The sequence below is a fragment of the Centrocercus urophasianus genome, unplaced genomic scaffold (assembly GCF_019232065.1).
Source record: "Centrocercus urophasianus isolate 14NV4802_14NV808 unplaced genomic scaffold, USGS_Curo_1.0 seq_73, whole genome shotgun sequence".
In the NCBI taxonomy this organism is placed as follows: Eukaryota; Metazoa; Chordata; class Aves; order Galliformes; family Phasianidae; genus Centrocercus; species Centrocercus urophasianus.
The window spans coordinates 4,471,096-4,486,257 of record NW_024885344.1 but is presented as its reverse complement, the minus strand read 5'-3'; the positions used below and the strand labels follow the sequence as shown (position 1 = coordinate 4,486,257).

Sequence of the window (15,162 nt, the reverse complement as noted above, 5' to 3'; positions counted from 1 at the left end):
AGGGAACCTTCCCGCCGCCCACGGCCGCCAGCAGTCGGCACCCGCCGAACCTCGCGGAGGAAGCGGTCATCCCGACCTGCAGGGGGCGCTGCGCCGCGGTGGGCGGGGAAGGGAGATCCCCACTTCCGGCCTGCGGGGCGCATGGCGGGGCTCGGGCAGGCGGCCGAGCCGGCGGCCTCTCAGGAGCTGCTGGCCGCGGGGCGCCGTGGAGGTGAGGGGCCGAGGGGTCGGTGTGCGGGGCTCCTTCGGGAGCGAGAGCTGCGGGAAGGCCGCAGTGCTTGTTAAATGAATCCTCATCTTTAGGTTTGGCATAGAAGGGTAGAGAAGGAGCAGCAGGAGGAAAGCCTCACAGTTAAAAACGTGGAGTTTGTGGTTGGTGCAGGTAAACGTGTAAATACCTGTTTGTTTCTAGGTTTGGAAGAAACGTTACTGATTAGTTCAAAGCCTGGCCGCAAGAAGGCTACGACTTTACAGACTGTAAGGGTGCCAAGGAGTAATGGTAAGTATAACGCTGTTACTAGAGCAGTGGCAGCAACTAAGTAGTTTATTTAACATAGCTGAATATTTAACGCTTGAACAATTTTAAGGTATTTTTGCTTCCGTGAATCATCAAATATTTGCTTTGGTAAAGGGGGAGACTCATTCCGTTTCTATTTGCTTTGGGTTCTTAGATAAATTACGCATAGACTTCTAGCGTTCTCTTTGGTGTGTTTCTACATGTAATGAAAAACTGAGATTCTTTAGAAATTATGTGATCTTCGAGAATTTTTCTCTTCGTGAAAATAGACCGGCGCTCTTTAGGCTCAGACTTTTGTTTCCAGTATAATCAGCCTTGCTGCTTTTTGTTGAGCTTCTTGTGTCTCTCAGATGTAATTTCTCAGTGTGAAATATTTGCTACTGTGGTTGACAATTGGGAATCAGAGTTGAAACTGAATCTATTTAGATGCTCAGATTTTTGAGGTATAAAACTATAAATAAATGTGTCTGTGTGTATGTGTATATATATATACAGGTGGTAATTATTTCTGTTTCAGTTTTGGACAGAGTACAGAGCTTTTTACCACAGATGGCTCATGCAAATGATGAGCTAAAAAGAAAAATGGTAACAGCACCAGCTCATCAGTTTGATATTGAAAATCTCGACAGTGCCACTGAGAAAGTTATAGAAATGGTAAGTAACACATTTTTGGTTCTACAAACTGTATTTTGGTATGATTAAAATAATCCTCTGATCTTACACTAAGCTAGCTTGATAAATAAGGTGGAATCTTTACCATTTTATTCTGTGACCAGCAAATTCATAATAAAAGTAGTAAAACCTTTTGGGGTTGAAATTTACTGCTTGGTTTTAATACTTGCTGAATATAATGGCTAGGGATGAAGTAGATTACGGTCAGAATAAGGTATTTTATCTTTGAATTGTAAACTCTGAACTGAAAGTAAGTTGCTCATTCTATTTTAAATTTGAAATAGGAGATTTGATTTCAAAATTGGACGTTGTTCCTAGTAAAACATAACAGAAGGCTTTAATATAATAATAGCTTTGGGTTGAAAAATGTTGTTAGTGTTATGATCTTTTACAGCTAATATTTACAGTCACAGCAATATCTTCATTCTGCTTTTAGCTGAAATTATAAGTCCACGTGCTCATGTAGGAAAATTTCATTCTGAAAGCGATGTGATATATGTGTGTTCCAGACAAGTGTCTTCTGGTCTGCAAACCCACAAGAAATAAGGCAGAAATGGGGCAGCCAGATAGTTTGGTGTGCGAGCTCTCAGAGCAACTGCTTGGATGCTGGTTAGATCATAGAATCATAGAATGGCCTGGGTTGAAAAGGACCACAATGATCACCTAGTTTCAGCCCCCCTGCTATGTGCAGGGTCGCCAACCACCAGACCAGGCTGCCCAGAGCCACATCCAGCCTGGCCTTGAATGCCTCCAGGGATGGGGCATCCACAGCCTCCTTGGGCAACCTGTGCCAGTGCCTCACCAATCTCTGAGTGAAAAACTTCCTCGTAATATCCAATCTAAACCTCCCCTGTCTCAGTTTAAAACCATTCCCCCTTCTTGTAGACTATACTCGATCTACATGCAGTAAGTTGTCAGAAAACAAAATGGATTCTAAAAATTGTTTGTTGTAACGTGCTGATGTGGAACGAGTTGGATTTTCAAAAGATTTTTCATGTGGTAGTGTCTGACAATTCTTGGCTTTACAATAAACAAGTCAGGAGATAATAGCATCATGTTATTTGCAGATCATGGAATACGTTTATTTGTGTAACGTTTATTTTTGTGTTTTGTATATTTTATATTATAAATATTTTGTATAAATACGCATTCGTGTATTTTTCGTGTAAATTTTGCCTTGCAGCATGCAGTAAGTTTTTGAGGTGAGGATCAGCAGTTTAAGACAGATATTTTCAGAGAGGAACACCTCAGAAATTACAGCTCTAGTTAAGAAAATATATGATCACTTTTGATTCACAAAGTGTGATTTAGACTACTTTGCAGTAGTTGTAGCAGCATTAATAATACCAGATGGTATGAATAACATTCATAAATGTATGCACTTTTATTTATTTATATATATATATATATATATATATATATACACACACACGTATAGCGTGACGTCTTCATACTCTAAGTGGTTTAAGTTCTTTATTGGATGCCTCCTGCTCATTACTTTAGATTTTGACTGAGTTCATCTATTTCCTTTCTCTCTTTTATGAGGATATAAAAATGCCCTTGTATTTGCTTTGGGTGATAAAAGTTACAATTTAAATACTTGGGAATCTGTTTATGATATTTGCCTTAGTCATATTAGAACCCAAAAGTCTGACTGTGGTTTTCATACAGTAGTAGAGCTGATTTGTTTGCTTTGTGTTTTAATCAAATTATGGAAGAGTACAGAAACGTATCATGTGTTAACTAAGATCTTTTCTTTCAGAACGTGGCTGTAGTTGAACTGAGTGATTCTGATACAGATGAAGAGAACCTAACTTCAGAAGATGACTCAGAATCTGAAGATGACTGTATAACTGATGAAGTGACAATAGATAACATTAAGTTTCCTAAACCAAAGGGAGAAAAGGGCAAAATAGAAATTTTGGACAGCAAAGTGAATGAGTGAATCAATTTTTATTATACTTTTTTAAAAAAAAAAAAAAAAAAAAAAAAGTATTCAAGCAAACCATGTTTTCTTACTTTGAAGACTTAGCCTTTAAATGGCATTGTTTCTCCATGTGAGATTCCTCAGGATCCTGTGAAATGCTATTGTTTACTTGGTGGAGAATTCAGGATCCACTCATGGCTCTGAAGCAAGCCACATCTCTGAAGAATTAAGTAATGTCTTATTCACCAAACAACATGAAAATTCCAAGCTTTCTTGTGAAGTTAGACTAAGAAAGCAGCTACAGGCTGGAATGTTTGAGCAGAAAGGCATACTGCAGAGCTAGTTGAGAAAATTCTTGTTCTCGTTTTGTTGAAGAAAGATTTTTGTAGTGTGCTTAGAATAAAGCTTGACTTCGAGGGCAGGAAAGAAATGACAAGGAAAAATCTGTTCTTTATTATGTCCTGTAAAGTGTTAGTGTACAATGTCTTCAATATTAAATGTTACCTTAAAGTACACTAGAAGTTGTTTGTATGTTGCCATCATCACAGTAACTGCTGAATACCAAAGCAACAGCTGAGGCTGTTTCAAGATGAGGTAGCATAGGTAAGGATAACATTTTAATAAGCCATGACTTGAAAGAGTTTAACAAAGAATTACTTATGCTTCTGGGCTTGCGCTGAGTTACGGGTAGGTTGCTGCTATTCCCTGAGCTAGCTCCTATCTGCAGTGTTTGGGTAAATACCTGTGGTACTCAGGTCAAGTCCACCTCTGTGGTGTTACAGGTGCACTAAGCCACGCTACTCATCTACTGCTTTATCACATTTCTGCTCTCCATTTTCTTAATTGTCACTACCAGAAGAATCAAAAAGTTTATTTTCAGTTGGCCTCTCCTCGGGCTAGCTTGAAACAATCGTGAAACCACAATCAGTGAAAATATGTCTCATTTGTACTTACCTCAGATTGGTGAAATACAATGATTTGGGCTGCTGTATTTACTTTACAAATTGTTTTGTGTTTCAAAAGTCTCTGTGATGCTCCTGTGTATCACACTTGTTTCTTGAAGTACTATTTTCTATTTGCTATATCATTCATATTTTCTTTATTGTATTTGCTCGGATATTAAACTTAAAAAACAATGAATTGAAACCTGCAGTTACGTACACAACTTGTTTCAAATCCAGTACTTAATTCTGAAGTTTTCTTTTTAAGACCTGTTTCAGTAGTGTTTGTGATAAGAAATTACAAGGATTCTTTTTTTTTTTTTTCCCTCTCAGTATAGCTTCTTAAAAATGGAAGAGGGGTACAATTTATTAAAATCAGCTGATTAAGTCCCAGAATATTTTAGGAAAGAGGAAGAATAGGAGTCAGGAAGTGGATCTGCTCTTTCTAATGGCAGTCCAGAGATCAGATTAAGTTTTAGGTGGAGGTACAATGTAAGAAGAGCAAGCAGCATTAAGTACAGTCTGTTTGTTGGGTAAGGTCTTGAGCTGTATGGAAAACTTCAAACTGAAGAAAATTTGAAAACCAAAGTCTTAACTCAGTCATTTTACAAGAGATTTTTGCATAGATTTAAGAAGGAAAGACATTTGAAGTACAAAGTAATAGTCATGCCATATAAAACTGATAAGAGTCCGTTTGCACCAAGTGATTTTAATCTTTTAATGTAGCCACTTTTCAGATTGCAGGCTGATCACATGTTCCATTTCAACAAGAAGATAGAAAATATTTTCAGTAACTTTAACTTGGTATGCATAGTTAACATGGATGTTGAACTCTGTATGTACTATACAAAGATCATAGTAAGTGCACTTCCTTGCATTGATGTACTTCTTATGGCACAAAGGTTTTCTGTACTGCTGACGACTCACCAGAGCAGAATGTTAAGTTGCTACTGTAAAATCTGAACCAGTTAATAGCAAAAATGATATAATATGCATATTTTAGTTCAATTTTAGAAGAAACCTAAGAACTAAGTTTAAAACGTTCATGTAAATGTGATCACACAAATAAGAAGTAGGCATGTGAGAATTTTCTATTCAGCTGTATTTTTTAAAAAATAAGCCAAACTACTTTTTTATTTTTGGCTTGTGCTAATCACTGCTACTGTTGCTGGATCATTTATATGGTGTCAGGCTAATTCCTAAATGCTTCTGTCTTTCTGTGAGACTAAAATTTGGACCTGATTTAAAGAAATTTTCTATGGAATGAGTGTATTTGTTTTTTAGTTGCAGCACTGCAGATGGCATATCCCAGGCATGGTATTAAGTGGAGCCTTTAAGATTAGAACTGCCAAAAGTTTACTTTCCAAGTGAGGCTGTTAATATTCCACAGTGACCGCCTTCGTTCTAAGATATTCATGAAGAGCTTCTTCACCTGTACAAGCAAATATTAACCAGTTAGAATAGTGGCTAAAGGAGAGAAAGCTGTCAGGAAAGGTAACTGTATCATTAAAATAAATTCGTAATGTTTTAGCCAACATTTGAGTCCTTGAGACACGATGAGAAACTAATGCATTTACTCTCCCTTTAAGATTTACAGGACTGGTTTAACAAGAAGAGGCCAAACCCAACAAGTATGGAAAGAAAATGCAGCTGAATTTTAACAAGCTGCCACCTGAGGGGAGTACTGAAGCAGCAGCAATCTCTAGGTGGCAACGTGTGTGGAGGAGCTTGGAGCTGAATTTAAGAATTGGTTTGCCTATGTTAAGTTTCCAGGTTAAAAAAAAATTACATTACAAAATTACATTACATAGGGATTTTTCCCCTATTAATAATGTTGATGAGGGGGGAAAAAAAAAGGGGGCTAATACTTGCTAGGGATTCCAAGGGCAAAAATTTGTTGTATTACTCTTTGCCATGAGGCGTGATCTGTCCAGTCTTGTAATAAAATGAACAATACTGGAGATACTGAAGTGGGATTTGTAAGGACAGGAGAAGAATTAGATCACTTAGCTGGAGGAATGTGGGAGATGCAGGAAATACATCTGTAGATTTCAGGTAATGCTATTTTTTCATTGACTTGGATTGTCAGATGAGAAATGAGGGGAGAGAAGAACTTACCTAAATCTTTTCCAAACCCAGACTGTTTAAATCCACCAAATGGTGCTGCCACATCAGTTTTGTTGTACGTATTGATAAAAACTGTTCCAGCTTCCAGCTTTTCACTGATATAGAGAGCTTTGCTTATGTCCTTTGTGAAAACTCCGGAGGCCAAACCATATTCTGTGGTGTTTGCCCGTTGCAGCACTCCGTCGATATCCCTGGAGGAGAAAACATTGATTTAATTGCTAGGAGGTAAAACAAGTATGTGCTAGCAAGCTTTGATCCTCAGTTTGATAGAAACATCTTTTGCCATGATCCTTCTCTTAGCTGTTACAAAGACACAGTTTAGTAAGGACTACTCTCTGTGTCAGTCTGTCTCAGTTACGGAAATTCATACACTTGCTTCAAGCTTGTAAAGCATGTGTTTGCATTTCGGTGTTTAAGATCTACACTAGGAAATGTCAAAAGAAAGCTGCATTATGCACACTTATCTTCACTCAACTGCACTGTACATCTCAGGGATCAGAAGAATACAAAATGACTTGTAAAGCAGAACTTGGCAGCACGTCTTGAGTCAGTTTGCTAAAGTCTGTCAGTTAATGGAGTAAATGCTGGACCTTAGCTGTCCATTTCAAGCAGTCTTTTCAAGCAATGTTCAAATTGCTATTTCTATCCAATCTCAATTAATTTTAAAAATCCATATGTTAAAGCTTCAAAAACTTATTACAATCCTGTATTTCCACACATAATTTGTAGACGTAAAACTTCACTTTCATGCTGCAGAAAAAAGAAACCTGGTGGAAACAGCTGTATGAAATTTCTACATAAGGCTGTTGTTATATTATCTGTTTGTAAAATAATTCCTATGATGTAAAATGAAAGCTACTAAAACTGGCACTCCACAAAATATACAGGGGCATTTTCATTTACAGGAGCAATGTGCCAGCCTTAGACAATGCACAAACACTATGAGGTCCTTTTTGTCCACTGGAAAAAAATGCACCTTTAGCAATTTGATCCAACCTCTGCGTTTGTATCAATTTGAGTAAAAATCTTTCATTGAAAATTGAGTCTTATTTAAGAAATGGTGCTTGGTGCTCCCTCCTACTTCCTTGCACACTTGTAACAGCATTTATTCTGTACTGACATGGAGGACACTCATACTAGAAAACCTCTGAATTTAGCAGAAAGAGAACCTGAGTTTCAGCTAGATCTTAGAAGATTAAAAGAACCATTCAATGTATTTCAACACACGGTGAAAATAAGAAGAATGTACCCATTTTTAAATTTGGAAATGACCATCACTGGACCAAAGGATTCTTCCTGGGCAATGTACATATGGTCTTCAACATCTGTGAATACAGTGGGTTCCATGAAGAAACCTAAATAGAGGATAAAACAGCGTCTAAGTGAAGACAAAATGCTTTGTTGTTTGTATTGTCCAGGCTATCTGTACTTAATGTCACAGATACATTGAGGCTTGAAACAGAAAATACCAAGATTAATAAGAATAAATAGTGAATGGTGATGCATATGTATAACAGCAGAAAGAAGGCTAAAAGAATGGCCTTTCTTGATGAGAGCAGTTAACATGTGGGTCATGTCCAGAGAAGGCCTGCATGCACAAGGCTAGGCTGCTCCTCAGGGACAGATCCTGCATTCTGGTAGCAGGAAGGCAGTGTTACAGAATGTCAGAGAGACCACTGCTTCTCTTGTTACCTGACAAGAAGATAGCCATACATATCTGTATCTTCCAAAAACAAGAAAAAAATATGCAATGGGCAGCAACTTTGCCTACGGTTTATTGAGGTTTAACTGAAACAAAAGCTCACCTCACAACTACTGTTCCTTTCTAAGCAGTATAAAAAAAACAACTATAAACTAGTTCACGTTGTTGTCAATCAAGAACTGTTACAGTGTTAGATATAAGTGATTTTGGGTATCTCCATCTGCAAGAGTGAGTACATTTCATTGAGAGTGGATAAAGCCAGCTTCCAGTGTTCTGTATAATCACCTTTTCCTTCCTATTTTGTTACACTGACTTGTTACAGCTACAAATCTGCATTTTCATTTTCTTTGTGGATGCAGTCATATTTTTAAAATTCTCATGCAAATGTTTCTTCTCCATTACCAATAAAGGACTGATCATCATGACAAAATGTTGCTTTTATGCCTTCCTGTTAAACTCTTCATATAACAAAGTCTTGATATAACAAAACAGGCTTTTGATAATAATATCTAATGCAGACTCTTTCCACACAGCTTAAGTATTCTGCTCATCAAAGTGGATGATTACAGTTACAGCTCTTGACAATTCAAGGTTGTTGCAAAAAAGGCCTCCATGCCTCATAAACAATACAAGTAAATGAGTGCAAGATACTGCTACAGATGGGAATCTTGACTCATTTTGATATATTATATTTCAGTTGCACAGCATTTTTTAATATGTGACTTGAATACTCTGTCCTCAGGTGTTTTCTTGGGTTTGCCTTGTACTCTTTCCATGATGTTGCTGTTTTCTAACTCCTAACACCTTTGACCAATATCTTACCTGGTCTACATACTTGTCTTCCTCCATACACTAGAGTGGCTCCTTCCTTCACTCCAGTTTCACAATAGTTAAGCAGCTTTTCCAGATGGGCTTTGTGATTCTGTGGGCCATGATCTGTTGATCTATCAAGTGGGTCACCGATTTTCATCTTTTTTATTTCTTCCACCTATGGGTTACCCAAGCAAAACGAAGTTACATAACAAGTAGTTGTTAAAATGACCGGTGATTCAGCATGCTTTGTTATTAGTGTTGCAAAGCTTGGCTCAAAAAAGGGATGCAATCTTAGAAGGTGAATGCTCTTCCCCTTCTAAAATGGGGCTGTTTATATGGTCTTGTTTGGTTAAGTTCCGGTTACTCCTTAAAGTTTTTGATGCAGTTTGCATGTAATAATTCTCTTATGCTATTATGAAAGCAGGTGAAATGTTAGCTTTTACCAGGAGTAAGTGAGTTACCACAATAATTTCCTGGGCTAAGCTAGATATATGAATTGTCCAGCAGCTCACTGAGGCTCACTGAGGATTTTTATGACCAGCTACTCTTCCAATACGCCTTTTCAAAATTTCATAGCAGTCTTCAGTCACAGTGACTGAAGTTCAAGTCATTGTTTTCATTTTACTTTCCTAGTGCAATATGAAGTATCACTGAAGATGCATTATCTACTTCAATGTCACTTATCTGCATTATTGATGAAAATATTTGCCTTCAGTGTCTTTCTTTTGACACTGTAAGACATTCACAAGAAGCAGAATAGTCTATGGTAAGCAACAACAAAAATAACAAGAAAAGCATGTGTCATAGCAGCTTTGTGCCACAGTAATACGTCTGCTTAAACTTTAGTCTTCAACTATCTTACCACTTTTCTAACAAATTCGTCATGTATTGACTCCTCCACAAACAGCCTGCCAGCAGCAATGCAGTTTTCTCCTTTGTTGAAATATACTGCTCCCATACCCTGATTGGGGAAATAAAAAACATTTATATTTATATTTTCATAGGCATCCTTCTGTTTCATTTGCTGACTGCAAAGTTTCAGCTTTCACTTTCCATACATGAGTGAAGACATTCAGACTCTTGTCCTGCCAACAAAAGTTCAAAAAAATATGGGAAGCTTTCCTTCTGCTTTTGTTGGTTCAAAGAACTAATGGAATTAGCGCTTCTTGTAAGCACGGTGTGGGAGATCTTTATTTGCTTCTTAGTGAGTGAACTGTTTCTGCTGTCATTTTGATCACCTGAGCAGGAAATAAGCTTAAATCTACCATATTTCTAATTTTCACACTTTACTCATGTACTTAAACACCTTATGGCTAGTCGGGAAGGTGGATTATGTGATTGATGGTGAATTAATAGGCACTGTGTGACAACAGGGAGTATACTGTATATTTTAGCTCATTTTCAGGCTTTTCTTTTTAAAGCTTGTTTTTCTTGGCTAATAGATTTTGACAGAAATCACTTCTAATATGTTAACTTGGCTGATGTAAATTCTTCCTTGTCATATTCTCTAATGTATCCCTATCTTTTTGGTGCTGCACAAATAAGTTAATTATGCCAACACAAAGAAATATCCTACAGAAAATGAGTCTGTTTTCTAACAGATTTCATGAATCTTCATGCAAGGGCTTCCTGCTGCAGTTTTTGACAAGTCCAGAAGAGTACTGCAATACTGTGAGCATGTAACATCAAGGCTTCAAATATATTTTACTTCAAACTAGTTACCATTTTTACAGCTTTGTCAAGTTCACAGTCATTGAATATGATCAGTGGTGATTTACCGCCAAGTTCAAGAGAAACCTTCTTCAGATTAGTGGCTGCACTGGAAAAAAAAAAGAAAAAAAGAACAAAAAACCTTTTAAACAGCTCAATTCATTTCCTTTCAATCATATCTAGTGAAAATGTACAGTATAAGCCTCTACTTTTCAACAGTGACTTAGCAGAATTTGAGATAAATGTAAACAAGCATATGTAGGTATGCTTTTCTACTATGGCTACATGAAAGATATTGCTAATAAGGTGCTTAAGAACTGGATTAAGCAGCATTTATTCATGAATCTTATGTACCTCTTCATGATCTCTTTACCAGTTGGTGTGGATCCAGTGAAGCCAACTTTGCGAACATCTGGATGTTTAGATAAGTGCTGTCCCACTAAGCCACCTGGGATGAGGAAAACACCTTAACTGGACAGTACAAATATGATTTTTACTACCCCAGCAACAGCAATGTATACAGAAAGACCTATGGAAACCCAATAAAATATTACATTCTGGTTGATATTTACAGCTTTATTCATAGGACTACAAAAATCTCATATTAGTTAACTTAAATCACATTGATGGGTCCAAATTCTCCCATCTTTCTCTTGTTAAGATTTTTTTTCCTAATATTCCACTTCAGGTGCAATAGTATAATTTGTAACAGAGTCTGCTCCATACAGTTGCTCTGTCATCTCACTTTTTCAGGGGAAAGATGAAAATGATGACCTAAGGTTATGTGGTATGAAGAACAGCTAGTTTATAGTGACCACGAAATATCTGATAGCTTGCTCTAGGCCTCACAGTCACATTTAAATACTTCCAAGTGATTATAAAATTAGGAGAAAAAAATGAAGTCTTATAGGCAAGTGCAATTTGTTTCTCTGTAACGCATTCTCTTTTTCAGAGTTTTCATGCTGTTTGTATGAGCTTGGAAAAGGTGCGGGCTGACAGCTCTTACCATGAGGTAGAGTCACGTGACATACAGAAATTTCCAATTCTGTTCAGGAAAATACGTCAAATTGCTGCATGTCATGGATGCAAGACTACTATCAACAAAGACAATGAACTTATGTAACAGGTCTTCAAAGGTGAAATACTAGTACACCAGCTTTAGTATGACCTGTTCTTCATAGAAAAATGATTTCATAGCACTACAGAATCACTCAGGTTAGAAAAGACCTTAAAGATCATTGAGTCCACAACCTAACCATACTACCCTAACTCTAACAGCCCTCCGCTAAATCACATCCCTCAGCACCATATGGAAATAGTTTTTAAACACATTCAGGGATGGTGACTCAATCATCTCCCTGGGGAGCCTATTCCAGTGCTTAACAACCCTTTCTATAAAGAAGTGTTAAAGATTTGTTAAAGTTTTACCTGAACCAGGCAGTATATTTATAACACCCTTAGGAAATCCAGCTTTAGCTGAGAGTTCTGCAAACTTCAAGGCAGTCAGAGGTGTAACCTAAGTAGAAACACTTAGGTTAGGTCTCCTGTTTTAATGAAATGCATAGTAATTACTCTTACACTCAATAGTTCTTCACTTTGATACAATATGCATCTTCTTCCTCACAGTACTGACAAATCAAAAATGGCATTTTCTTGCAGAAAATAAATCATTCTTGAAAATGAAAGTACCATTAGAGCAGAATTTAAAATAATCAGTACCTGGTATGAGCACAGTAATTTATATAATTATACCTCCACTTTAAAATATATGAACAGGTCAAGCTATGGATGAAATCTGCTAGATGTATGAACTGTTCTGTCTGAACAAAATACTGGAAGGCCGGAGCCACTTGAGCATTCCTTTTACTTCTTACCTGAGCTGTCTTGAGAACCAGTGTGTTGCCTGCAGCTAAGCATGCTGCACTCTTCCATGCAAGCATCATCAGTGGGTAATTCCAAGGGATAACAATGGCACAGACACTTAAGATTCAAAACAAACAAACAAACAAACAAACCAGAAAATCAGGCAAAAATTATAGTTTTGAATGCAGCCTTATAATGATTTTTCTATATGCCCAGGCTGTCACTAAGAAGGAAAAAAAAAAGATAATTACCCTATTGGCTCTTTCTTGGTGAATGTTAGATTATGGTTTGGCCGGGCCTGGTTAATTGGAATTGTAGCACCCTGAAAAAAAAGACAGATTAATACTGGTACCATTTAACCATTTATTTTTTGCACAAATACAATTGCCATTTAAGTATATTTTAGAAAGCCACAGAACAGTCTTTAAAACCAGAAGCATTTATTCAATTTATGCATCATGGAAAGAGGGAGATGTTTACACTATAACATTTCCTGCTAAAAGTCCAGTAACCACCTCCCCATTTTCAGCTGGGTGACATAAAAGCATAGATAATAAAACTATGGAAGAGCATAGGGTGAGGAATGAACGGAGGAAAGAAAGCTGAATGATATCCTTCGTTGTGCACCTTAAAGATACTTCAGGACATGTTGTTGAACTTATGCCACTTGCTGTGGTACCAAACAAGCATGCCAGCCTTGCTCAGAACATAATATATAGCATGACTGTAACACAGTGATTCTGCTCCAGGAATATTCAAGAACTGACTAAGCATACCTACCCAACGACATCTCAATTAATTTATTAGGTATTTGGAGTCAGACTCTTATTCTTAAATTGAAAGTAGACTGTGCTTTTTGTATTGTCTGAAGACTCACTTTAGGTAAAATTCTAATTTTAGTTTATTTTTTGAATTTCTTGGTTGATTTTGTCAATACTACTTTTCGACACTATATCAGCAAAAAGAAAAAGAAATGTGTAAAGAAACATCACCATCAATTGCTTTCTTTACACTTTCACTTGCCTGAATTTTGTCACACCATCCAGCAAAGTATCTGAAAGTTTGTACAGACATTCCAATGTGGGTCTTCAAAGCTAAAGTGTAGACAGCTCCTGAATCAATAGACTCTATAGTTGCTAATTCTTCTTGATGTTCTTCCATTAGGTCTGCAAGCCTGTAATCAAACCATCACAAATGCATGTCAAAGAGAAGTGAACTCCAACCATTGAGATTGTAAAATTGTGTTTTGTATGGCAAAGACCTGTAGCTAAAATAGCATGGAATACTGATATAGTGTTAGATGCTTCAAAGGCATACTGACGTTCAAAGACACAGATCCTAACATAGTGCAGATTGAATTTTATATGCTTCAGCATGTTTAAGAATCTGGGCTAGTCTCTTTTTAGGCCTCAAGTTCTCTGTCTGTTAGGTTTGTCAAGCACATCAGTGAGATAACAGACTGTCAAAGTGTTTGTGATAAAAATTGTTAACAGTAACTATAGGAGTGTCTCATTGCTGTCCCCTGCTCAGCAGAAAGGCATGTTTGCATGAACGGATTTTTACAACCGTGTCTTAAATCTCTTATATAGAAACAAAACATGCATCAAGGTTTTTCTTAAGCTTCTGTCTGTGTTTTGTTACTCAAATGTATAATCAATGCTCTCGTGTGATTTTAAGAGGTTAGTTAGGTGCATTTTAGATTCCATAAAGAGTATTTAAAACTGGATTTGGAAACTATTTTTTCTACTACATCAATTCTGCTAATTAAAAAAATTTGTAGAAATGTGGAAAAATGCTCTTCAGTACCTGTTTTAACTGCATCCAGCAGTTAATGGCTAGGGCATCAGCATTAGTGTACAAAAGGATAAATATGGCATGTCAAGTACAAAGGAGAAAGTTCCACTTAGTGCATGCCTAATATCCTCTATTAATGACTCCTTAAGACAAAGTAGCAGAGGTAGGTGTTTAACAGTACAAACTTCTCCATTTTAGCACTCAAAAGGTCTACTTTGAACAGAGGCCAGAGGAAAAATGGCCCTTATTTGAATAAGGTGGACACTGGAGTATGAATATCCAACATATTCAGAAAATATGCAACAGATCTTCAGAGGAGCTAGACAATATGATTTAAAAACAAAACCAGACCAAACCCACACATGCTGCCCTTTACATACTTGTACATGAGTCGCCCTCTTTCCCTTGCATTCATTCTTCCCCATTCGCCATTTTCAAATGCCTCTTTTGCTGCTGCCACTGCTCTGTCAACGTCAGCCACGGAAGCAGAAGATACACTGGCAATCACCTGTCACCAGGTAGAAATGCCTCAGCTCAGACAGAACGGCTGGATGCAGAGTGTTACTCTTAACTGGGTATAAGCAGATCATTGATATAATAACATAGCAAATAATATCATGGAGCCAATCAGCTGCCATGGGTGAGACATGCTGCAAGAAGTTGAGACACAGCTGATGGAGGCAGAACTTGGAAGACAATGTAGGAACTCCTTTCCTTTCTCACAGCAAGGCACATCATCCCACTGGAAGTCACCTTTTCTTTCTATATGTAAGATCAGCACGGTATTACAGGTCTTGAAGGTCTATGGTCTTATATCCAAATGTGGTAAAACGAGTCCTGAACATTTCATTTCTAAGAAGCTGAGTTTCTGTTACCACGACTTACATGTAGTATTTTATGACGATTGTGTTCTATACCAATATACAATGTAAACCCTAAAACAGAATTGCTATGACTTTTATTCCATTCCAGAATGAGGTACAGAGAAGTGCCACATTCTGGCTTCTGATGATAGTGAAATTCGTGCTGCTGATTTTAGTAGAATTCAGTTACTCCAGAAATAACATATGGGCATCATATATGACTTATATTAATA

At 37.2% G+C, this 15,162-nt stretch overlaps 2 protein-coding genes across 3 annotated transcripts in view; one reads left to right on the top strand and one right to left on the bottom strand.

Annotated features, from left to right (window-relative positions):
- The first annotated feature begins 134 nt into the window (after positions 1–134).
- NOPCHAP1 (NOP protein chaperone 1) lies at positions 135–8,316 on the top strand. Of its 2 annotated transcripts, XR_006171805.1 has the most exons (5): positions 135–211; positions 413–499; positions 1,035–1,171; positions 2,952–3,719; positions 5,647–8,316. XR_006171805.1 is itself a non-coding variant. In XM_042837576.1 (4 exons), exons 1-4 carry the CDS (start codon positions 142–144, stop codon positions 3,132–3,134), a joined length of 477 nt encoding a protein of 158 aa, XP_042693510.1. In that variant the 5' UTR covers positions 135–141; the 3' UTR covers positions 3,135–8,316. The 2 variants fall into 2 exon arrangements, 1 of the variants encoding a protein (XP_042693510.1); XM_042837576.1 differs by having other exon boundaries at positions 2,952–8,316.
- ALDH1L2 (aldehyde dehydrogenase 1 family member L2) overlaps positions 4,762–15,162 on the bottom strand; it is a 29,752-nt gene continuing 19,351 nt past the window's right edge. The window contains exons 12-23 of the mRNA XM_042837575.1: positions 14,447–14,574; positions 13,296–13,446; positions 12,524–12,594; positions 12,284–12,389; positions 11,838–11,925; positions 10,764–10,857; positions 10,422–10,518; positions 9,562–9,660; positions 8,709–8,874; positions 7,434–7,539; positions 6,176–6,375; positions 4,762–5,489 (exon numbers count right to left, since the gene is read on the bottom strand). Coding sequence (XP_042693509.1) covers positions 5,434–5,489; positions 6,176–6,375; positions 7,434–7,539; positions 8,709–8,874; positions 9,562–9,660; positions 10,422–10,518; positions 10,764–10,857; positions 11,838–11,925; positions 12,284–12,389; positions 12,524–12,594; positions 13,296–13,446; positions 14,447–14,574 — 1,362 coding nt within the window. The 3' untranslated portion in view covers positions 4,762–5,433. The remainder of the gene's footprint in view (positions 5,490–6,175; positions 6,376–7,433; positions 7,540–8,708; positions 8,875–9,561; positions 9,661–10,421; positions 10,519–10,763; positions 10,858–11,837; positions 11,926–12,283; positions 12,390–12,523; positions 12,595–13,295; positions 13,447–14,446; positions 14,575–15,162) is intronic.

What these genes read in the sequence shown, in the direction of transcription:
- NOPCHAP1 (XM_042837576.1), top strand. Translation starts at nt 142, where the DNA reads ATGGCGGGGCTCGGGCAGGCGGCCGAGCCGGCGGCCTCTCAGGAGCTG. An exon ending in AAGGGTGCCAAGGAGTAATG is followed by an intron (nt 500 to 1,034) that starts GTAAGTATAACG and finishes TTTCTGTTTCAG; the next exon opens with TTTTGGACAGAGTACAGAGC. An exon ending in CTGAGAAAGTTATAGAAATG is followed by an intron (nt 1,172 to 2,951) that starts GTAAGTAACACA and finishes CTTTTCTTTCAG; the next exon opens with AACGTGGCTGTAGTTGAACT.